Source organism: Dromaius novaehollandiae, chromosome Z (assembly GCF_036370855.1).
Source record: "Dromaius novaehollandiae isolate bDroNov1 chromosome Z, bDroNov1.hap1, whole genome shotgun sequence".
NCBI lineage: Eukaryota > Metazoa > Chordata > Aves > Casuariiformes > Dromaiidae > Dromaius > Dromaius novaehollandiae.
In genome coordinates, this window is record NC_088132.1 from 49,462,027 (window position 1) to 49,486,000 (window position 23,974).

At 36.7% G+C, this 23,974-nt stretch overlaps 2 protein-coding genes across 4 annotated transcripts in view; one reads left to right on the plus strand and one right to left on the minus strand.

The window, feature by feature from the left end:
* The window catches only part of LOC112980270 (SMC5-SMC6 complex localization factor protein 1), a 38,061-nt gene extending 17,799 nt beyond the window's left edge, over nucleotides 1-20,262 (minus strand). Inside the window, exons 1-11 of one of the 3 annotated variants that reach the window (XM_026094991.2) lie at nucleotides 20,150-20,262; nucleotides 19,579-19,692; nucleotides 19,358-19,433; nucleotides 16,746-16,989; nucleotides 14,353-14,509; nucleotides 8,651-8,782; nucleotides 7,128-7,181; nucleotides 3,879-4,037; nucleotides 3,145-3,311; nucleotides 1,626-1,763; nucleotides 790-955 (exon numbers count right to left, since the gene is read on the minus strand). In XM_026094991.2, the coding sequence (XP_025950776.2) occupies nucleotides 790-955; nucleotides 1,626-1,763; nucleotides 3,145-3,311; nucleotides 3,879-4,037; nucleotides 7,128-7,181; nucleotides 8,651-8,782; nucleotides 14,353-14,509; nucleotides 16,746-16,989; nucleotides 19,358-19,433; nucleotides 19,579-19,692; nucleotides 20,150-20,158 (1,416 nt within the window). In that variant the 5' untranslated portion in view covers nucleotides 20,159-20,262. Of the gene's footprint in view, nucleotides 1-789; nucleotides 956-1,625; nucleotides 1,764-3,144; nucleotides 3,312-3,878; nucleotides 4,038-7,127; nucleotides 7,182-8,650; nucleotides 8,783-14,352; nucleotides 14,510-16,745; nucleotides 16,990-19,357; nucleotides 19,434-19,578; nucleotides 19,693-19,781; nucleotides 20,105-20,149 lie in introns of those variants that run through there. The other 2 variants (XM_026094990.2, XM_026094989.2) reach the window with 2 other exon arrangements.
* LOC135323427 (uncharacterized protein KIAA0825-like) overlaps nucleotides 20,231-23,974 on the plus strand; it is a 253,838-nt gene continuing 250,094 nt past the window's right edge. Inside the window, exon 1 of the mRNA XM_064501466.1 lies at nucleotides 20,231-20,351. The gene's annotated coding sequence lies outside the window, so the exon portion shown is untranslated. The remainder of the gene's footprint in view (nucleotides 20,352-23,974) is intronic.

The window sequence follows — 23,974 nt, forward strand, 5'->3', positions numbered from 1 at the left end:
TCTGGAATACTTCATTTTCTATTGTTGTTCTGCTGCTGTATTGAAAAAGTGAATGAGGAACCTATTTATCCTGTGCTTTCACAATAATTTAAAAGAGAACGAAGAGACAGCAGTAAGTTTGTGTTTTATGTGAGGATCTAGAAGTCAAAGATGTTTTAGAAGGCCTCCAGTTTCTGAAAAGAAAGAGGTGGTATAGAGGACACTCGGTATCTTTCAGGTCAATGTCCTGCTGGTCAGCAGGTCACAGAACAGCAATTAAGTTGCCTTCAATTCCATTTTTATGAAAAGATCTAGGGAAGATTAGAAATGAAACTAAAGGACTTGGGAAGAAAATTGGGGCATTTATTAAAATAAAATTATGTATATTTCTATGGTGTAGAAAACAACAAAATTTGTTTTGTTAGCTTTCTCTTTCCAACATTTCCTGAATACAATCACTGTAAAATAAGATAATCATCTGTTACACCTTATTGTTCGAGAAGATGTGTTAAACTTGTGTCCCTAATGACTACAGTAACACCTGCTGGTAAGGGCATGTGAACATCTGAATGTAGCCACCAAGCTACTCGTGACTCCAGTTCGTTTCTTCTCTACAGACCAATATGAGAATCTTATGGATCAATTCATTTCCTTTAGTGGAGCAAAACCCAGCATGCTTCACAACAAAAGGCAGATATAACAAGCAGCTGTGGTACTTACATATAATTCCTCACAAAGAAACGAACAAAGGAATGCCTTTTAAAAAATATGTTGGTCTTCATTATTTCATAGCATAAAATTCATACTCACATCATTTGTTCTGTTCATTTCTCTATGGGAAAGTATGACCCAATCTGCTAGAATATTTATGTGTTTGGTAAAAAGCACTGAGGTTTCGCTTCCCAGCCAAAAGGTCTTCAGAAGAACTGTCTGTGGCATGACTTGCTGATGCTGTGAATTGGCCCCTTCAAACAAGCTGTAAAAAAAGAAAGTGAAAAAAACTGAATCTTCATGCCACTTTGATTACTATAGTTACTAGACAGGAACCTTGTCTTCTGTCAAAGCACACAAAGGTTTGGCAATTTTTAAGTATAGAAAGATCAGACACAATTTCTGATGAATAATAAGTAAAATAATGATGACTATTACAGTCAAACTGTAGGAATTCTAATATTGTGCTAACATTATATAAAGTACAGGCAGAGCAAAAACAAGATTTTTTTATACTTCATAAACTAAAGAAAGATAATTATCTCCCTAGTAAAAGATAACATTTAACTGAAAATTTTTAAAATATCAGTAGGTTCGAACTCCTTCTTGTCTACCATAAAGAATGATAAATAAATAAAGTATTGCAAAGTCAAAAAGGCAACTTTATGAGCAAAATTAAACACCTACTGAAACCTGTAATACAGTCAAATAATAGCGTATGAAAAGTTAGAGACCTTAAAATACGATCAGAAAAAACAATACAAATTGCAGTAAGCAAACTGAGCATTGAGAAATACAGAAAGAAATTCTAAGCAAATACATGTCTGTGAGAACCATATTTTATTAGGGACATACTAAAATCAGGATACAATCTGCTGTATAGTGCATGTGAAATTGTGAAAAGTAGTAAGAAAGAATTATCCCATAAAACCCACCTCATTGTCAGAAACTCTACTTCAGCTTTTACTAAATCAAAGAAAAACTTCAATAACATTTTGTGAACTATCCTCTGTTCATCTACTTTTTCTGAAACTGAGACTGCATGACAAATAGTTTTGCAATAAAGGCAGGACCTGAAAAATAAACACCAAAAAAATCCATTTGTATGACTAAAATGATATTCTGATTTACCAGCAAAAAAAGTAGTTTTGACTTTTGACAGTTTTGACAAGTAGATGCCTTGCTCCCCAGCAACATTCATCATTTTAAAGCCAGACTTTTATGGTTTTAAAGCCAAATTTTCAGGAAAAAAAAAAGTTAACATGTTTGAAACCGGGGCTTTTTGTTGTAGATGATTTTGTTCATAGCGTAACCTTAATTATTTAGCTGTTAAATTTCTCTACTTGAGTTACTGTACAATTACTGAATTTAACAGTACTTCTTAAAAATCCTGTCATTACAAGGTAGTCTAGCATTATAGACTACATTGTATCCTATAAACCTCAGTTTAAACAGCAGTTCACACAGATACTGTTTGACAGGAATACAGTTTTTGATCAAATCTAATGATTGTCTAACACAATGCAAATGATTTTGAAGTGCAGAATATATTTTTGGATAGAATTTTGACTATTGGAAGGAATACATACAAAAAAAAAAAAAAAAGCAAGTACACAGTTGCAGGGTGTTCATATTCTGCCAGTAGTACTGTTAAGAGCTTAATATATAAGATAAATTATTTCCCATTCAAGTGGCATGTGACATGTTCCTAATCAAAATGGTTGAATGTTCTATTACAATGATTCAAATTCAGTGCCTTTCAAGACTAAGAGCATGTTTACGATCATGTATTTGTAATCACTTATATCAAAATATTTAAGTGTTACTTAAGATGATATGATAGCAATGAGGTACAGCTCCTCTTCCAAAGGAACAAATGAATTAATTTCTATTCAAGGAAGTAAAAAAAAAAAAAAAAAAAATCTCAAGGTAAAGAATGGAGTAGCAACCCAAACAGTTGATACATGCAGAGTCTTATATTTGTAGATGTATAGAATTTAGTAAGACTTGCTGAACAAGATTGTAAAGTTTATGACTAAAATAAAAATACAATATGAAGCTTCATGTTTGGCAAGATAAAATTGGAAGTTCTTTCACAACTGCAGAGAGATACATATAGATAGATATAGAGATGGACTCCCACACACCAGCACAGCACTAATACATAAATTATTTTAATTTGTGAAAAGCATAGCAAAAATAAATAAACATTTTACAAAAAAAGAGAAGAAGCAAAAATATATTTTTTTCCTTTCCAATAAACACCTCTACCTGTGTGTTAAACTGAAACATATAGTGAAAGGTCCAAACCTCAATTACAATGCTAGACCTTCATGTACATTTAACTTACCCTGGTGAAAAAGTGACTTAAGTACAACAGAATTCCAACTATCCTCCCCTACCCCAACTGGAAGTAAAATAACACTTATCTAATACCTCATTAAATTTTCTTACCTTACAAGCATTTCTATCAAGGACCATGTACCTTTCTTACAAATAGGACACTGAAGAAGGTCCATATAATACCTTAACACAGAAGGGGACTTCCAAGGAGGATCAAGTTGGAGAACAAGGTACAAAATGTGAAGAAGTTTAGCAGAAAATATTGCATCAGTATTTCCCTGTAATAAAATTAGAAAATAATATTGGCTGCATATTGGCCAAAGATCCATGATCACTAAGAATTTACACATTTTCTTCATTCCGTATAATCCTAAGTGACCAAATTTAATTGTGATCCGTTAAGTAACATGCAATTCAATGCAAAACTAGAAGCAGAAGAATTTCCATATGAAAGAATTAAAACAAGCACAGCTTGCACTACTGTGGTATTCCAGCATCATTGCTTAGAACAAACCTTGAACTGAATTCAGTATCTGTGACCTATTAAGTTAAAAAAAAAAAAAAGTCACACATATGCTGTTTCTCAAAGCAGCAGAAAGAATTCTGGGCTGGCTCCTTCATAATATGTAGAGCACTACATTCCTATGGCTTATAAATAATAAAAAAGAAACAGATTAAATTTTTCCCTTTACTATAGGCTGCATTAAGGCTAGCACATTGATGAATAGGAAGTGAAGGGTTAATATTTCACTTGAAAAAAAACTAAGTATATTGACAGTAGCAAAGATTATAATATTTCCACTTCTTGTTTTAATATTCATAATAGTTAGGCCTTCAGATCTCACCAACAAGACGTGTTCTAGAAGAGAATGAAGAAGTTGCACAGGGGGTATACAGTACTTCTGACCAGCTGCAAGTTCTGTGATTACATCAGGAAAGAAATACTCTTCCACTAGTCCTTCAAGCACACAAAGTGTACCTCTGGACAGGTCAGTATTTTTAACCTAAAAATAAAATATCTTTGTAAGTAAGAGAACAATTTAATACAGACCAAATACGAACAAAAACTAACATGAAATTTCTAAGAAAATATTGGAAATATAATAAGGCAAGAGAACATTATACACTAGAATTGAAATAACCACTTATAGCCTGATTCAGTAAGTTGCTGTCATCTAGAAGGCCTTCACTCTTACTGAACTGGGTTTTCATTAAAAAGACAGTACCTTTCATAAGTGCTTATCATCTCAGAAAATCTGAATATACTTAATCTTTTAAAAAAACAAATTACAATTTACACACCCAATAACCTATCTGTAATTTATTCTTGAAAGGTATACAAAGAAGTAAGTGTTAATATTTCCACACATGCACACAGTAAATGAGACAGTGCATGACTGGAACAGTAAGATAATTAGTACCACTGAACAGCTTGAGAATGAAAGAAAAATGTAAAATCATGAAATATATAATTTATGAGTAAACATTATAAATCTATAAACTGTATAACTGTTTTATATCCCTAGCACTCCTATTCCTATATAGCATGTCAGAGAAGCAGCTAATGCTAGGGATAGTAGAAGTATTGATCCCAGTGTATTTCAAAGCTCTAAAGACCTTCTTAATGGCACAGAGCTCCTCTCTTACTCTCTGCCATTCATGAGAGCAAAACATTTAACTTTGCAAGCTTTCAGAGGACCCATAAGGATCTAACAGCTTTCATGAAATGCTGTATCTGCCCTGCAATTTCGCTGTTATCATCTGTACTTTCAGCTTTCCAAACCTTTATTTCTGTAGATTACTGATACGCAAGAGGAGCTAGTGAAGATGTTCTCAGCTACACTGCTGTTTACCTCTGTTCTCTAGTCCACGTTCAAGCTAAAGCTAAATGTAAAGCTAAAATGTACAAGCCAGTTGCAACCATACCACTACCAGAGCACAGCTTCTCAGTGCCTGATAATTTCTATGTTTGAAATCCAGCTACTTTGCTGTATTTCAAACCTGCTGAAGTCAATGAGATCCAGCATATAGATAAGCATGGGCAATGAAAAAGTTCAGGGGCACACATAAGCCCAACCCTCAAGTGTCCAGGCCAATATAGATATATTCATAGAATTCCTCTCAGGACAACAAAGCCTGAGGCTCTGGTAAATTCAAATAAACTGGGATAAGGAGCCTAAACTGTGAAAAGCTGAGGCAGGAAGAGGAGACAATTGAACTGCTGGGAATTAAAAGGTTACATAAATTTATTATTACATGAGTTCCTAACACCTTGTAGACTTTAGGATCTTTGCCAAGAAACTTGGCTCCTAATGCATGTTAGACACAAAGCTACTGAAGACATTCTACCAATTGTTTTAAAATCAAGGAAATACACAAACTTCAAATCCAGCTGAGGTTTTGAGGTCTATGGAGTAGACTTATATTAGCAAGTTATTGTCCAAAAATGTTTTAGTAATAAACTAAAAATTTTAAGAGATCAGAAGAGATAAACCTGCGGAAAGAAAGCATAATCATAGTTAAATCATAGCTCAAGTCTCTCAGAGAATGAGCTCCACCTCAGCTTTAGATACTTGGTTTCTTTACAAAGGTATCATTTCTGAGATTCCTGTATTAGATTCTAATGTATGCCAGTCTTGTATTAATGATAAATAACACTGTTCATCTGGACAATTTGCTTTTAATAAGGTCTTTGTGCATATGGATTATGCAACTCACATTTATTTCAATTTTCTCATTTATATATGCACTATTAAAATCTCCATGTTATTTCCTATGGAAATAATGGTGGCATTCATACTTCTGTAATGATAATTACATGCAAACAGCACATCTAAACGGCAACCGTTTGACTGCAGTCAACAACTTCTCTGTTGCATGGATTTTAGATGTGTGAAGATGACTTAGGATATTGTGCATGGATGAGCATGTTACTTCTGGCCTGCATCTGGTGATGTGATCAGTATCTCTTTTTTTAGACTGTGACTGAAACTTACATCTTTTCAAAATTCTTGTGCTAGAAAAAACAGCAACATCCATACATTATTTGGAAAGAAGCACACTGAAACAAAGCTATTCGGGAGAATGTGAGCCCTTTGTATCACATTCAGGACAGGAAGGAAGTAGAGAACTGTTTTTCATTTTATTATTTATGGGTAAGCAAAGATGATATAAAACTGCTGCTGTGGTGGACTCTTCTCAGTAGCAGGAGACCTCTTTCATAGGGCTTTTTTATTTTTTTAATACAGAAGTTACCATATAAAGTACAGTAGCTCATAGGTGCTATGTATAATACTTTTTAACTGTTGAGAGCTATTGTTTCAACAAAGCATCCTTAAACAATTTATTCTTAGTATTATAGATAGAAAAGGGAAAAAAAATTGGTAGTATTTATTTACTTAACACATAATAAAGAAATAGTAAGAACTGTTACTGACCTATAACTGATTTATGCCATGTAACTGGCTTAAGGGCAAGAAAAATGAGAAATGAACTAAACACTTTAGAAAAGTGAAATTAAGGCAAAGTAACCACAAAAAAGGACTTGAAAATATAATCCACCATAACCTACTTACTTTAGTGCACTCTCTAGCCTGCTTGATGATATTTAAAGCTTTTGCTGTAAGAACAACTACTCTTTTTTCTATAGTGAGATAATCTTAGCTTAAAGTCTGTCCCTACTAGCAAAAATGCATGAGCACTGTAACAAGCAGTATATACTTCCCCTTCGTTGCTATTGCAAAAATACAGTGCTTGAATAATCTCAGAAGCTCTAAATCATATGAGGCCATATTTGCTTCTTTTCTTCTAACAATAACAGGTAAAAGGTCTCTTAAGCAGTAGTATTAAAGAGTTTCTTCAAGATAAAGAGGACAGTACTGAAAGCACTGAAAGAAAGAACAAATCTTGACATATACCCAGTATTCCAATTCCAAAGCTCTATGTATCTCTTCAATAATTTCATTAGACTGATGGGATAATTCAAATATTTTAAAATGTTTATTTGATAGCTAATTTCACAATAAAAGTGTGTTTGTTTAACCTCAGAATAAAATTCCTTGTACACAACACGCCCTCTCTGCAAGAATCCTTACCTCTGGATTGCGTTCATTCAGCTGGTCTATTTGAGTAGACTTATGCTTAACAGTCTGTAAAAGAGGATAAAGTCAACCTGTACATTGGATACCAACAGCCATATTCTATAAATATTGTATAAAAACAAAGAATGTTAACTTTTTTTTAAGCATGACTCAAGCAAAACATTCAATGTAGTCTATTTATATTTATCTTTTTAATATTTAGATTGCAAAATTATGGAATAGAGGATTAGTTACCTAAGAGGAAAATAATATAGGCATTTTTTCTCCTCCTTAGTTTTCCTGTTATTTTTTGCTCCTTGATTAAGCAGTTGCTATACAATGACAGTTTTATTAGTTTTTGTCCACTTACATAAATGTTAGTGTTTTTATTTTTTCCAGCTTTTCTATGACAAAATATAAATTTTGGATTCATCTTGCAAGTTGACTGAGACCTGAAGATATGGCAGTAGGTGCAAAAATGTATTACTGCTATAGCTACCTTCAGTTACAGCCTAGTGTTAAGATCTTATTTATAAAAGTCTTTTAGGAGAGTTTGTCAGGATCTCAGGGTCATGATTACTCCTTCTGCTCATATCCACGTAATAGTTTGAGGGAAAAATAATCTGCTGAGTAGTGCACCTGTTGTATATACAATACAGAAGTTGAGATGCAGAATGAGAAGTTAAGGGTGCATTTCTTTTTTAAAGGTCTGGAGGCTATGGTCTTGATAAAATGTCACTGATAAAACATGGAGTATTTGAGGGTGCATATTTAAGCAGCTTGTGCCTTCAACTTGTCAATTTTGTTTCTATATACTATACACGGAGCACTTAAAAATTCTAATTCTTTTGCTGCTAAGAACTTATATTAATATACATAGTGGACCTGATTCTGCAGTTACAAAATCATATGTTGTTCTCTGTAAGCGAGCTCTTATAAGAATAGTTACACAACATCATTTGGAGTCAGTGTAGCATGCAGAGATAATATATCCTGACTCAGAGCAATTAATTGTTCTGTTTCTAGATACAAAATAATGCTTTTAATTGTTAATGTACTATGTGTACCATGATTAGATATGTGTCAATATTAAAATGAAAGAGTGCATTTAGCTTTATTTTCTACTTGTAATAAAAAAACATTCATATGAATCAACAAAAAGTTTGCTTCTTCTAGGATATGATAGGTTTTAAAAGCTTGTTAGTGTAATTTAGGTAGATAACAGACAAGTCATTGAAAGACTATAATTTGATATAACATTCTGTTGGACAATATTAGCTATTATTAGATATGTTACACTAAAATTTCAAATAGTCCACCATGTCTTCCCCATGCCCATGCCTACCATTTACCCTACTAAATTATATTTTGGTTAAAGGTAGAATGTAGTAAATAGGGTATTATTAAACACTGCAGGCTAAAAGGCAATATTACAATTTCAGAAAATTTCAAAATATCTATTATCTATAATGAAAGATAAATTTAATTATATGTATTTTACGTTTTATGCTAAGAAAATGCAACTAATTGTTACCTACCTGAGCAAAATATATATGTTTTATCACAGCATTTTTCATTTCAACAAGCTGCATGTTAGACATGATTTGTTTGGTTTCTTGTGCAGCTAGAAAACAATTCATTTGGATAACTTCAGTATTTTGTATTTCTTTCTGTGGAGAGCAAAAAAAATCATTATTTTTTAATTTCAAATGGCATAGAGAACTAACGCTCCAAAATGGCTTTATGTGCTGAAGTCTTTACATATATACTGTTGTAAACTCATGTGTGCACATGCATGCCTATGCATTTTTCAAGAGTTGACATTACATGCCAGATACAACAGCTGTGGAAACAAATCATCAATGTTGTAGGTAGTTCCAGCATGGGCATCATGAGTATGAGCTTTCCCATAACTATTTCTCTAATCGACTCCAACCCTGGCCCAATCTCTGTCACTGAAATGCAAGCGGAGTTTCCACAATGGATTTGTTCTTTGGACTTCTAGGAAACTAAAACCAAAACCCACGCCTTTTCCATTAGAGGAAAGTATAATAAGGATTTTTTAAATACAATTTTTCATCAATTCAACCAAGACCAGACTCTCATTTTATAAAGCCCACTACAATGAAATCCCTTCAGTTCTTGTCTATAAGGATGACCAAAACTAGTAATTTAAATCTTGTAAGTTCTTTATTTTAGAAATTTAATCTCTAAGTCCACCTATCATTTCTAGTTGTTCCTTCAGCACAGGGAATGAGCAAGTATTTCTCAAACTGTTCCGTAATTCAGACTGAAACCAGACACACTTCCATATAGAAGATTCTCAGCAAAGCCAGAAGGTAATTTTTGTTATTAAAAAGTAACTACAAACTGTATTTAAAAGTTATTTCAGGATATGAGAACAATACATTTTGATAAGGTTCAATATGTATTTTTTCATCAAATGTACACAGATTAAGAATGAAGAATCATCATTCTTTTAGATAAATACACACAAAAAATAGCCTCCTCCTGAAGTTTAAAATGTGATCAGTAGTACTGTAGATACTGCTGAAGGATCCCCCTTAGTTACTGTACTGATGGCCATTTTTTATTCAGAGCAGGTGTGGAAGGACTTTATACAAGTACAGTGGAATAAATTTGCTTGGGGCAGCATTTGGCCATTCTCCTTCAAGCACCTAAATCCAAAGGGGGACACAAGTACTGTATGGAAAACAACAGTAGGAAATAAACACAGTGGTGGTTGTACTGAGAAGCAGCAAGCCACAAACATTTTATACTTTTAAGAGATTTTCAGTGTAAAGCTTCAAAAGCTGCATGTATTTCATTCTATTTTCAGATGTTCCCTTAAATGTACAATTCAAAAAAAAGTACTTGGCATGTGGATAACTATACATTTTTAAACAAATAACAGGTTTGTTGCACATTACAGAGTGTAATAAATGCTTTAGCTAATTTGAGAAGAGCTCTATATAGCTTTTGAGGAGCCAAGGACAACTAAACTCCTACTGAAGTAGGACAGAAGTTCTACTCTGAGACATTAACTAGTCTTTACTTCTTGTGGCACTTCTGCTTTATTTTCAACATCCTTCTAAAAATACTGACATTCAGACAATATACAGTATCCCAGTACTGTCTTGCCAAAATGTTATAAATTCCAGTATGCATTCAAAAAAGCTTTTGAAGTCTGTGTTAAATTTGAGAACAGCTCCCTAAAATCATACATGTGCTTTAACATCTTGAACCAATACATTTGACACCTTATAGGATCAAGTCATTAATGACATTATCTCAGAGTATTTTAACACTAGAAGTTATGAGGTTGAAATTACATGAACAGATATTGAAAAACAACGACGAAGCAATCTGTTCATTCAAAAAAAGCAATAGAACAGTATGAAAGGCAATGACTATAAGCAGCTCTACTGAAATAATGAATAACACAGCTTTGCTGAATTCAATATCTGATTTGGATACAAAGCCTTAGGAGATGACGTGTGCGTGTGTACGTTGCAGGGAGGAGGGTATTTATTTCTGCTAGAAGTAGCAGTCAGGTAGTAGCTCTACAGATTTACAAAGTTGGAATGCTCTAAGTTATGTCCTAATGAAATATGTGCCAAGTACTTCCTGGAGAAAGAGACAGGAGTGTGTTCGTAACATTTGTTGATAAAGCCTAATATATTTAGACAAGTGTTGTGATTTGATTGCCTATGTTTTATTCTTTTCCTTATAAGAGACTAAGAATCTTGGCAGTTTTCTGAGTTTTTTAGATGCATTTGAATAGAAAGCTAATGCTCTCCTTGCCTCTAAAGTGAATTACTTAGTGAAGTCTAGGAAAAAAAGATACATGCAAGTTAATGAACTGGTTAAGACAGAACTGTTATCACACCAGGGAGGAATTCAGGGTGCATAGCAAGAAACACTTAATTCTCACGGAGATCAATAAAGGGTGAGGTAGCCATAAATACTTGACACTCATTCCTCTATTAAATATAATATGATGTCTGTCTTAGCTGAAAGGTGATAGTTTCCCTGAAGAGGTTTCATTAAGAGAGTAAGTACTAGGCTGAGATCCCATGTTGATGTGTATTATTTCTTCAGGATGTAAGCACTAAGACCTTTCAATGCCCCCGTCAACCTTTTCATAGCAGCTTACTGATCATTAAAATTCAGAGAGGAAATTTTCTCTGCATTTTGGATCTGCAAAATCCAGAGGATTTCAAGTCAAATATAGTATTCCTAGTAACAACCTCAGCTTTAATTCCTACTTGCTGACAGAGGTAACATTTTCTATTTAGCAGTTGACTGTAAAGTCATCCCATAGTCTGAGAAGCTCACAGTCTAAAGGAATCTTCTGAGTCCTTTGAGTATTTCCATGTCAAAATGCTATGAAAATTATCATCAAATGCAGACAGTCTGAATAGTACATCTGACTCTCCTGCTTATAGCTGCAAAGGTCATACACCTTCTACTGCATCACAAATGTGATCTAAATAACAAAAACTTTTTTTTTTCCCTGAAACAAACAGATGAGTTGGAAATATTGAGAGTATACCGGAATTCAACACATGTTATGGTAAAAACAAAGGCTGGTTGTCTATTCTTGCTTGTAAGTAGCATTTTTGATATCCGGCTTTTTCTTTTCATTAAATTCCTTTCCTCCTAGCCCTCTCCTCCAAGGCCTCAAGGCTTTCGGTCAATTCTTAGAATTCAGTGGAATCTGTATCTATTGCATAAGCTTCTAGTCAGTCCACAAGGTGGTTGCTTGGTGCTAAAGCTGACGAACAACTGAATATATCTTATGATAAGTATATTCCCACAAAGAAATCTTTACAGTTGACTGGAATGAGCTTCCCGTTATCTGTTAGCATAAAATATGGCTAGGTTGTCCTAACCGAACTGTATCAATACACAGATCCTTCTACCAGAAGTCAATGTCCAAAAATTTAAAATTACAAGTAAAGCACTGACCGGACTGAATAGCCATACGGTTTTCTGCAGATTCAGAAGTGGAATATAGGGATTTAAATCCCTCTTTATATCATTCTTCATACCAGTTTTGGGGGCAAGAATACAGCTTATAAAGCTGTAGAAGTTAAAGAAAAAGTTGCTTTTTTGTTTGGTGAATTCTAAACACCCACTTTAATGTCCTCCTTTCAGATGCAATAAACCTATTACTGTAGACATTGTTCAAAATTCATCTGGCAACATTTTTCTTGATCCTTTGCAGACAAGCTTTCTTTTAAAAAAAGCTAAAACCTGGCCTTTCTGTAGCCATTATTAGTTTTCTACTCATTTATTATAAAATTAATGGGTGTTGATGACACCACTTACATTTTTGTCAGTCTCTGTATTATGTGTGCCTCAGCTAAGGAGTAATCCTGGATTTAAATGCCTCAAGCTAAAAACATTGTATTACTGTTCCAGAATGGAGAGAAGAAAGTATACAGTAAAGAAGAATGTGTAGCAGGGTCATGGTCTTGACCTTGATAGAATCACTCATCAAAATGGTCTGTAAGAAAAGATAATGCTGGTCTTGGTAAGCAAAGGACTAGGAATCATAAGGTCTCTCACTCTCTGTCTCTCTCTCTCTCACTCCCTCTCCCTCTCTCCGTCTCCCTCTCTCTCTCTCTCCATCTCTCTCCTTCACTCCCCCTGCCTCTCCCTCTCCCCATTTCTCTCTCTCTCCCCTCTCTCCCTGCCTCTCTGTCTCTCCCTTCCTCTCCCTCTCCCCCCCCTCCCCTCCCCCCCTTCTTCTCCCTCTCTTTCCCCCTCTCCCTCTCCCTCCATCTCTCTCCCTCTCTCTAGAAATTGTAAGAATAATTTCTAGTTCTAGGGAATCTGCACACACACAGGGAAATTCACTTAACAATGGCATGTCCCCTCATCCGTTCAAAAGGGAGGATTAAAAACAATCGAGCTGTTTTTCTTTCTTTGCCTTGTCTGTTTGCATCACAGTGAATTTAACAACTTCTATTCCATTTTGGCTGAAAGGTAAACCTAACACGGAAGAATCTGAAGCTGCATTGGATGCCTCATCTGGCTAAGTCATTCCAGCCAAAAACTCCATCTCTCTGGAAAGATGATTTTTAATCCTAAGGACTTCTGAATATTTTCTGAAATACGGACAATTGTGCCACTGCTTTCTGATTCCACAGAAAAGAGTGCCGCAAAGGGAGAAGCATTAGAGTATGTAGTCTGTTGGTATATGAGAAGTTCTTAACAAGATGCCTTTGGTATGCTAATCTGTTTTCATAAGGTTGCATATACAGTCCTTTAATTAAAATTTGTTTTATTTAACTTTACCTGTCTACAAGTATGGAGTGATCACTCCACAGTAATGGAGAGTTGAAAGTGTGCTCAGACAGCACTTCATACACCTATTTTAGGAAACGAAAAACTTGCATTCTAGCAGCATCAATCTCAGTGCATTGATTAAATAAAGAATATAGGTGAATAGGTTATAACAGATTCCTAGTACAGAAATACTCAGAGTGAATTTCTGCTGCCCAGTATACAATCCCCTTACAGAATTCATATTACAGCCACCAATTTTTCCCAGCCAAGGGCTGCGAGCAAACATATTTTGAGTTCCGCATCTGAATCTTAATATTTTAGCATAATCTGCAATGTTATAAATAAAAAGGTAAACAATTGAGATCAGTTCACAAAAAAGTGATTAAACTGATACTGAAGCATGAAGATATGAGGATACCATTTTAATGCAGTTTAATGGTGTGTGCCAAACCCAGTATAAAATATATACACGTGTATATATATATTTGAAATCATTAACAAAATAAAGAAAATATAGAAGAAGATCTGTTATTTTTCTTCCGGTGTTTTGTGACTAACTAGCTAACCGTTTATTTGGTGGTCAGCTACATTACTTTCACGTACTACTCTGGAAGAGCTACTGGGACTTCTTCCTGAAGTCTAAACCCTTTTTCCAGTAGTAATAACACAAAGTAGGAACCAAGCAGGAGTACAAAGAGGAAGAAGAAATAAAGTATTCTTCCTTGGCGTTATATCTACTGATCTAAAGCAAAATACTGCTGTGGGAGAAACATTTTTTTTGTTAGAAAGCTGTTTTATTTTTAACTAAATTTTAAAACATCCAGGTTGATTGTATTCTTTTCTATCGTTAATGCTGTATAATAAAGTAATCAGTAAGGATGACATAAATTGCTAATAATGCTAATGAAAAATGAATTTTAGGTATGTTTTTTAACTTACTTACCTCAAAAAGGTAATCTGCTAGATACTGCACAGGGTAATATTGAGCTTCAGAGAGATGTTTTTCCGTAGGAAAACTTTTATCATCGATGAATACATGAGTAATATCTCTCTCTGCATTTTGAGATGAACATATGGTTGCCTTTCCAGCTTCTAGAACTCTAAATAAATATACATTTGGAAAGATATATTTACTGCATTATATTAACATTGCCTAAAGCTACGTTGACGTTCACAAACTACAAGCACGCAAGTGCAAGGGAATAAGGGTTCTAGGTGTGTGACGTTACGCAGCCTTCATCAGGAAGATAAAAGGGCACTTAAAAGCCTTGAGCAAAGGAAGGAACCCACTTAATAAAACATGTCTTTTCACAATTTAACACTATTAATTAAAATCATATCCTCCATATCTGATAGAAAGCTTCTCTCTGAGCATTTTTTTTTGAAGACAAAATTCTTAGATGACAATAGCTGTAACTTATTACAGTATGTCTCCCACAATGATAATTAGTGGGTCTTTCAATTAGGAGTTTTGCCATAAATCAAGTCATTTACCAGAAGTGGTACACTGCTTTTCTGAACTGTAACATGGTATTTTCACATTGCAAATACACTTTTTGACTTCATTTTAGTCATTTACAGCATCTGGTGCCACCCAATGTTACATACAGAAAACAGATTTGTTTATGTTTGGGGCAACATTATATGTAAGAGTTTCCTCAGAGGAAATTTCCAGAGAGGTACTGCTGCAATGATTCATATTTTTTAGAAAAGATGACAGACAAGACAGTGGAGGAAGAAAAGAGGTCTTCTGAATTGTTGAATATATGTTCATTTTTCAAAATCCAGATATGTAAAAAGAAAAGGATGCTGGCCTCACACACACACAGATATCCAATAACTAGGGATTAATGGCAAGAAAAGAATAAAGGGGAAAAAGCCAGACTGCTGTAAATATTAGAGAAAAAAAAACCCAATCATTTCTCAAAGCTGCAGTGGTCTTTATGACTGAAGGCAATGCTTGCTGGAGACAAAAGAAAATCTACCTTTCAATGTTTTCTGCCTGAGTAAAAGGATCCCCACATCAGTATGTGGAAAACTGCCTGGAAAAAAATAGATTCCTTCCATGAAACTCCATGTTCATTTGTCTTGCTGATATAGTTCTTGTTAAAGGTTACTTTTACTGTTAACAGAGAATTTTGCAAGACAGCATTTCAATGGCATTATCACAAGGATTTGCAGAAGCAGTTTTCACTGGAAACAAATACGTTTTTTCACAAGTGTAGCAGAATGAATACATCTTTCTGCAAGACAGCACATAGTAAACTCTTCCACTCAGCTAAGGGAATAGCATACTTAAAATGTCTTCAGTAAATAAAATTAGAAGATGATAACTTCAGCTGCATCTCAATTGCTGTTTACGAACTGCAGGCAGGCACTCTGTGACGCACTTTGCAGTTCCGATACCACGATCAACTGGATACACTGCGTTTCCCTGCTTGCCTGTGCATCTGTGACATACACCTTGTTCTCATGCCCATAGAGAATCAGGCCATACACAATGTGCACACACCCAGACCTGAGAAGTGCTCCCAGCTAACTGGGTTTTCAACAGAGGAAGAGAGTAGGATAGTAACTTTCCCTGTAAGGAGCAACATCTTGTAATGGATAGCTGTTTCAGGAGCAAACATTACACAATATGCTGTTTGTGTTTCAACATAGTACTTAAAACAGGGAATCCAGGTGTGTAGAGAGTTTGGAAAAAATAAACGTAGTCCCTAAATTCTTGCACTTCCAGTTGTTTTCCTTTTCTCTGCCTTTCCTTTATATTTTTGCCCTTTCCCTTTACATCATATCACAAAGATTTGTTACAGTACAAATCAGGGCTTCAGAACTTGGGAACTGTTGCACAGATGTGACACAGAAAGATCAAGTTAGTCAGAATGTGGAACAAATTAGTAAGACATAGTTCATGGTTGGCGCAGGTCACCCACCCATGTGAAATAATTTATCCTGTTCTGGCTACCATTTGAATGTAATGTGTGGACAAAATAAAAGAATATTCATAAAAAGCATAAGCATATGTACCTTCTCTCATGAAGAAAGTTTCTAAGAGCAATTTACTTAAGCTGCAAATATATGACACCGTGTGTTATATTTGACACTATATTGAAAGCAAGCTAGAAAAGCAGTGGTTTTGATTTAAAGTCAGTGTGTATTTAACACTGTAACTATTATAAAAATGTGTGGAAGTATATTAATGAAAACAATTCATACGTTGAAGGACCTGAGGTTGTTACGGACCATGTTAACTGGGACGGAAGAACAAAAATTTGTTCAATTATATAATAAGTGTTTTGTCTTTCATTACTTCAGCTTTAAGACATATTCTCCTACCTTGTAATAGGATCCCTTCGTTTATCACCTTCCTTAACAAGGAGGACAACTTTCCATCTGTGGAAGGCCCCTGGAGCACTAGTGTGTGTCAGTTCTTCGCGCCATCTTTTAGGTGCAGATTGCATTTGAGGTGAATAATGGGTGTCTTTTTCAATTTTATATCCCCATTCGTACGTTGTTTCATCAAGCCATCTGCCACTTTCAGCACTATTAATTATGTACTCCTTAGTTAGTATCCACTTTCCTAAAAAGCAAATGAACTGTCAGCCACAGAAGATTTTTTGTGTAGACAAATGGCAATCAACTGAAGATCTAATATAAAATTAACTTCAACCTTTCTTGTGCAAATTAAAGCTGCAATTGTAAGTACCATTTTAAAAACGTCTTCCTACTGCAAGAGGTCTCCTCTTCACATTTTAAAATCAGAAATCTCACAATGCCACTGAAAGTGATCATCTTGTTTTCTTTCAATGATGAAGTACCTTTTTACCCTTCCCAGATTAAATACTTGCCTGTCTTCCCAAAAATCTGCAAAAGGAATTTTGCAGCTTCCCAGATTTTATTCTTATGACTTGCATAGAATCTTGCTTAACACTTTATTTTTAATATCATTTGACATGCTTAGAAATGTACTCAAACAGATTTGAGGTACACTTGATGTACTTATATAACATGCAATAATGCTATCAAATCACTTTTTTTTTGCAAAAGGTTTAGTCTGAGTAAACTGAAGTAATATATTAAATATGATTAAAAAGAGCAATGAATTTCTTTCTTTTATATATGCTTAATATTACTAGCATTGTAAGTGTAGTGAATGCCAGTATTAGGGGGATATGGTTTTAGACTTGTGTCTTTCCCCTTTCTTCTTTTCACATCCTTTTCTCTCCTCCCTTGGCTCCACCTCCTCTGCCTCTCTTCTTTCTTCTTCTGCATGTATGCTTTTGATACTGTCTGTAATGATCTTCCCCTTTTTCTTGCAGTCTCACTCTTCTTTCAGATTCAGGTCAAGGGCTGTGGTTAGTACCCTGCTCCTGTATTGAAACACTACCTACAGAAGATACTGTAAGAAAAATTGACTGGAACTGTGTAAACCTAATTGGTTTCACAGAACAGCAGGGTTGACTGGCAAAATGTCTCAGAAAAGGAGCACAGATGGCACTTCTACATAATCTAGCATAGGTACCAGTGGACTTATGACTGAAAAAGGCACACTGCATATAACCTATATGTTAAAACCAGTTTAATTTCAAGAGTTCCATCTCAAAAAGTAAGTCAGCCAGCTAAGAAGTCTATGAGGATCGATGTTCTTATTAGTATTTATGTTCACTTCCAGAGAGTTCTGCATGGGATTAAAGATGAATTGTTATACTTACTTGGGAAAAACTGCACTAGTAATGAACACTGTCTCTCCACAATCAAGGACGAAAAAACAAAAATAAAAATAAAAATAGCACCTCTTCCGGAATTAAGTAGTACTAGCTGGTATTGAGGAGTATTTATGAGTATAGAAACATGACATAGTTTCGCATTGTCACGTGGAAAATACATACATTATTTCCACTCAGTTCAAACAAAACATCTCCAGATGTTTTAAATCTCCAAAAATGTGATATTAATATTAACTCAATATCTAAAGTGTCTTTTCTCATGTAAACTTCTACTCTGTTTTTTGATGATGGTTAATAAGGCACAAGGAGCCATGCATATATCTCTAAATTCTAGAAGCTATAACTGAAAATGCCTAATACTATAGTATGCAAATGCAAGTATCAAATGAAGAATTTTACATCTATCTTTAAATCCAAATCAACATTTATCTATTTCTGTCTTCAGGCTCTTAAATTTAAGATTATCCATCCTAAAAATTGCTTTAACACTTTGGTACAATATGAAGTAGGAAAAATAGGGATCACATTTAAACAGTTAACAGATCAGTATTTTGAAATCTTGTAACTCCACAAACATTTTCTGAACTCATCATAAAATCTTTCCGGGTTCCTGTCTAAAAAGCATCTTAAAATACAGAGTTCTTATTCTGAAAAGTTTTAGTTGCATGAGTAAGGGATTTCAGCACCAAGCCTTAGGTAAGACAACAGCCAAAGAGGAAAGACCAGAGACTTGCGTCAGTAAAACGGCAGAGGTAAGGGTTTGAAATTTTCTGTTGCTGCGTAAGCAGAAACTTAGAGACAGTGATCTTTATTAATGAATGGTGTTTGTGAATGTGATGTCAAAAATCCATGCTAACTACAGCTGTCCACACACCCTCCGCCCTTTTTCAAGTAATCTGTTTTTAAGCACTTGAATCATTTGCAATATGACTTTACAATGTAACTGATGATAGATTACAAAGGTTTCTCTTTGGAAGCCGATTCAGAACAAATAAAGGAAGATGACAAGAAAATTATTTAGGAATCACGAAAAAAATAGAACGTAGATTAAATTTGAACGTAGTGCTTTGCTAATAATCAAGGCTAATGGAACAAGGAGAATAAGTGCTGGTAGAACAGCCAGTTCATGAAACGAAAACAGGTAACTAGAAGACTTTTAAGGGTCCTTTCCTATCCTAATATTATGATTCGATGTAATTTTACAGCAATTCTTTTACTCACCTGCAGCACAGGCAGCTAAGAACTTTTCACTCTTGCAAAGCTGTTTTGCTATAAGATGTGTACAATTTCTGTATTTCTAACAAAAAAAAAGGAAAACACACCACACATCACTGGAAACGAATGAACTTTTTTTGGCTACTAATACACAGGTCTAAGCTTCTACACACGTCTTTATTTTTTCTTGTTTTCTCCCACCAGCGGGAGCTTAAATAAAACAATACCTTAGTATCAATAACAACACAGTCCAGTTTGAGCAATAATTCAAGCAGTGCCTTTTTTTCTTGCTTTTTAAATCCAGTTAATTGGATTATCCGTTTCTGGCCACCACTTGCCATCTGTTAAAAGAAAAACATATGAAAAGGAAACAAAAAACACACGAAATACACGTTATGAAACTCCGTAGGATCTAATTAACACTTCCTACTCTTTCCTCGGCGCTACCCTGGGACGACACGCCACAGCTGGAGCCGCCACTACCTGTCGCGGCTACTGCCCCTGAGCAGCGGCAACCAGGCAGGCCACAGGCCCTCGCGGCGCCGGCCGCGGGGGGCAGGGCCCCTCCGGCATGGCCTCTGCCATAGTTCCCAGCTGCTCCGGCCCCGCCAAGGCCACCAGCGCGGGGGCAGGCGGCGCCACTACGGGCGCTGCCCCGCCAAGCGGCCGGCCCGGCGGCAGCGGAAGGCGGCTGCGAGGGAAGAGCCGCCATCTCCTCGGAGGAGGAGGCGCCGCCGGCAGGTGCCACGCGGCCGCGGCAGGACCGCCCCGCCCGGGCCGCGCCGCGCGCTCACGTACCCAGGCCATGGCGAGCGCAGCGCAGCGGGCCCGGCACAACCCCCTCCCCCGCTTCCCCGGGCGGCCCCCGCGGCCGTTCCCGCCTCCCCCCGCCCCGCCCCCGGATGTGGCGGCGCGGCCGTTCCGGGCCGTTGTCAGCGACGCTCTGCTGTCGCTGGGCTGTCGGCGCGGAGCCGAGCGGGCCGCGGGGGGAGCCCGGCCGGTAAGTGGCCCTGGCGGGGCCGCCCTTCCCCTCCCCTTCCCGCTGGGGCCAGGCCTCGCCCGGCGCCGGCGCCGAGCCGAGCCGAGCGGGGCGCGGGGAGCAGCGGCACGACTAGAGGCCCCGCGGCGCACGACGGCCCCCCGGCGCGGCCGCGGGTTTCCCCGCACGCCCGGGCTGGTGCCGCCGGGCCGCGCCCGGGCCTGCGGCCCCGCTCCCCAGCGGGCCGGGCGGGTGTGTAGCGCCCGCGGAGGCGGCGCGGCCCGCGGCTCGGAGCGCAGCCCCTCTCCGGGCAGGCTGGTGGCCATGCGCTTGCCTGACGGTTCAGCCCAGCCGTTGGCGGCCCCCGCGCTGGGTAGCTGACGGGGGTCGCCGTGGCGGCGGGGCAGAGCGCGGCCCCCCGGCCTCGGCACGGCCATCGCGTCCCGCCGCTGCCGTCGCCCTGCGGGGGCTGCGCCAGGCCCAGCTCCGCTGCCCGAGCGCATGCCGGGCCAGCGAGCCGTTGGGCCAGTGCCTGGAGCGAGGGATGGGGAAGCCGGGGATGTCTGGTTCAGAGCGGCAGCTTCAAATCGTGCCGGGATGGAGCGTCACATTAGTCTCAGATTTGCCTTTTGCCTCTGAAAAACTCATTTTCTGTTGCTCGACAGACTTAAAAGACTAGCAAGCCCTCTTATAGGGATGGGTGATGGAAGACAGAAGAAACTTCACTTGGTAGAGGAAGCTGGCAAAGCAACTAAGCACAGTTTGCAGTAGATCCAGATCAAAGTGTCTCGTCTCTCGAACAGACTTTCAGAATCAGAAATGGGACTTAGCATTTCCAGCCCTCAGTATCCCTTTTCTCTCTGCACCAGAGAAACTTCCTGACCAAGGGCCTTGTTCCACGTGTTGCCTCATCCTCATACAAGATGACTACCCACTGCTACAGTTAGATACTCAAGTCTTTCACTCTAGGCCTAAAGATTCCTTCCCTTCTAAACCTTCAAGTTTGCTCTAGCTGCACGATGGAATTCAGGGTTGTTTAAAGTTGCAAAGCTACATGAAAAGGTTAAAATAATATTAGGATTGTACATCAAGCACTCAAAATTTAGAAAATTAGAAATGCCAGAATTAAGATTGTCTGTGAAACCTTATTTTGGTCCGTTGTGTGTAGGAGATGTGATTAGCTTTACTTGATTCTTGTGTCATTTATAGTGCACAAGAAATCGGTTAGTGCTATTTAGTGAATAAAATTGGCTCTGTTGAATACTTTCTTTTTTTATTCCTACAGTTGGAACACAGAAGGCACTCATCCTGATTCAAGAAAAAAAAAGAGAACTGAATTGCATCGTTAGAGAACTGAATCAGTTCAGATCTGATTCACCCCTTTCATAAAATTCATATGTGAGAGTGGACAAGTCACTTCATACTCATTGGGGTAGCTGTTTCATTTTTAAATCCCCTAAGACTGAGATATATATGGCAAAATTTTCACAAATGCTGAGTATTTGTAATTGCAACTTAGATCAATTGAAGCAATGCTTTGAACTTACCAGTGCTATAAAACAGAAGTATTCTTTGGAAAAAAGCCTGGCTTTAGGCATATCAAATTTGACTGCACACTGAAGTGGACACTTGACCCTAGATCTCTCTGGGTTCCCAGTACAAAAATAATTCTGCCTGACTTTGGATCATGTGATGCTGCTTATACAGTATTCTAATACAACACTGATTTAAGGAAAAAGATGGTGGCAAACTTATTTAGAATTCAGAGTGAGGTTTTGATTTTGTGCTACATATAAGGCATGAAGCCACATACTGAATAGTTACCTAATCAAAAAAAGTGTTCATCTTGTCTACTGACTTATTTCCTATAGAAATAACCATATGATAAAGTAACGAAAAATCAATAACAGCATGTGAAGGAACAGTGAACATGGATTGGGTTGCTTTCCTAGTACTTATTGTAATATTTCCTGTTTCATCAGCATTGCAACCATATTTTTGTATGCAAGGATGAAGAAACAACAACCAACTAGCTCTGTCATTAATTTGTAATATAATTGGCACTGAAAAATCTTTATACATCTTGAATGTTCACAATCAGATGTGTGTATATATATTGCTTCCATTTCTTATTGATAATGAAAATTAGTTGCATTTGCTATTCTGTACCAGTTTCACCTTTATACTTTCACTATTGTTTTACCATCACTGTAAAGGAATTCCTCTTAATTTTCTTAACTGGAGTGCAGAAAATCCAAAATCTGTGTATATTTCTTTCTTTCATAGAACTTGCTAGGATGTAATCTGAAGTTTAGACTACACTTAATGTGTTGTCTCTAAATAATTTTTTTTTGTTTGGTACTGTCACAAAATTCTCTTATTTACCAACTAGAAAAGAAACAGATGCAATTCACAGGAACAAGTAATTCTGGATTTATTTATTCTGATAAAGCTCAAATAGTTCTTGGATTAATATCTTTAAAAGTTAACAGTTTGTTATTAACTACTACTAAGTACTAGCCATGACTTAACTAGTAACAAATAGTAGTAGCTTTATGTCATCAGACCCTTAACAGACTTGAGAACTCTTACGCATATTGCATTTGCAATATTTTAATTGAAACTCTCTACTAGTGAGGAAGCCACATACTTTTATGATGGTCATTTGTTGTCCATGCATATTAAATATTTTCTGGGTTTTATTTTGCCTTTTTTTCCCCATCTGACACATAAAATGCATGTAGTCAAAATAATTAAAATCTCAAACATTTCATATTTATTTTGACTTTAATATACATTGTTATTGAAATGTACCTTTGAAGACCATATTGTTACCTTTATTTTAGCAGTCTGATAAGTTTGCATTTCATTTATGTTCTCCCTCTATAATTTTTCATAATAAGCTCGAAATCTTTTCTTCTTTTCCGTCCTTGCTGTGATCTGATTTTAGTTGCTAAATATCTCTTACCTCATTATATTTTTCTTATTTACATGAGTTAATCTCAGTCCTCATAGATCTGAGTGGGCAGCCTATTTAACTGGAGTATTCTCCTCCAACACTTCTCTCCCTTTGTTCTTGTTACGTGATTTTCAAATACAAATGCAATTGCTCGGCGTTATAAACTATATTTTCATTGCTTGGCCCTGGGTTTTAGGTGGATGTCCATTTTTCCCACTTACTTTCTCTTTTAGCATATAAGTGACTTCCTTAAAAAAAATTCAGAAGTGATAATTTTCAGTGCTACACAAATGATACTTCACTTATGCAATTTCTAATTACATTTTATGGAATATCAAAAATGGTATACAACACTGATGTCCTCAGTTCTTCAAGAGGCCAAGATCAGAGAAATAAGTATTCCTTTTTCACTTTCTCAGTCAGGGTTGCTTATAGTATTTCAGGTGCCCATCTCTTTCAGACTTCCGTTAATGCTTCTTTCCCAATTTTATTTCTTAGTGAGAGAGAGAAAAGAAATGTATCTTTTTTATTCCACTGTTCTAGTCTTCTGTGTTATACTTTATTTATTTCCTTTATGTACTGTACATAATCATATCCCAAACATGTCTTGTGCCTTGAAATTTCACTTCTTACGTTTTTCCATAGTTAGCTATTTCACTTCTCATAATATGTGCAGTTACCTTTG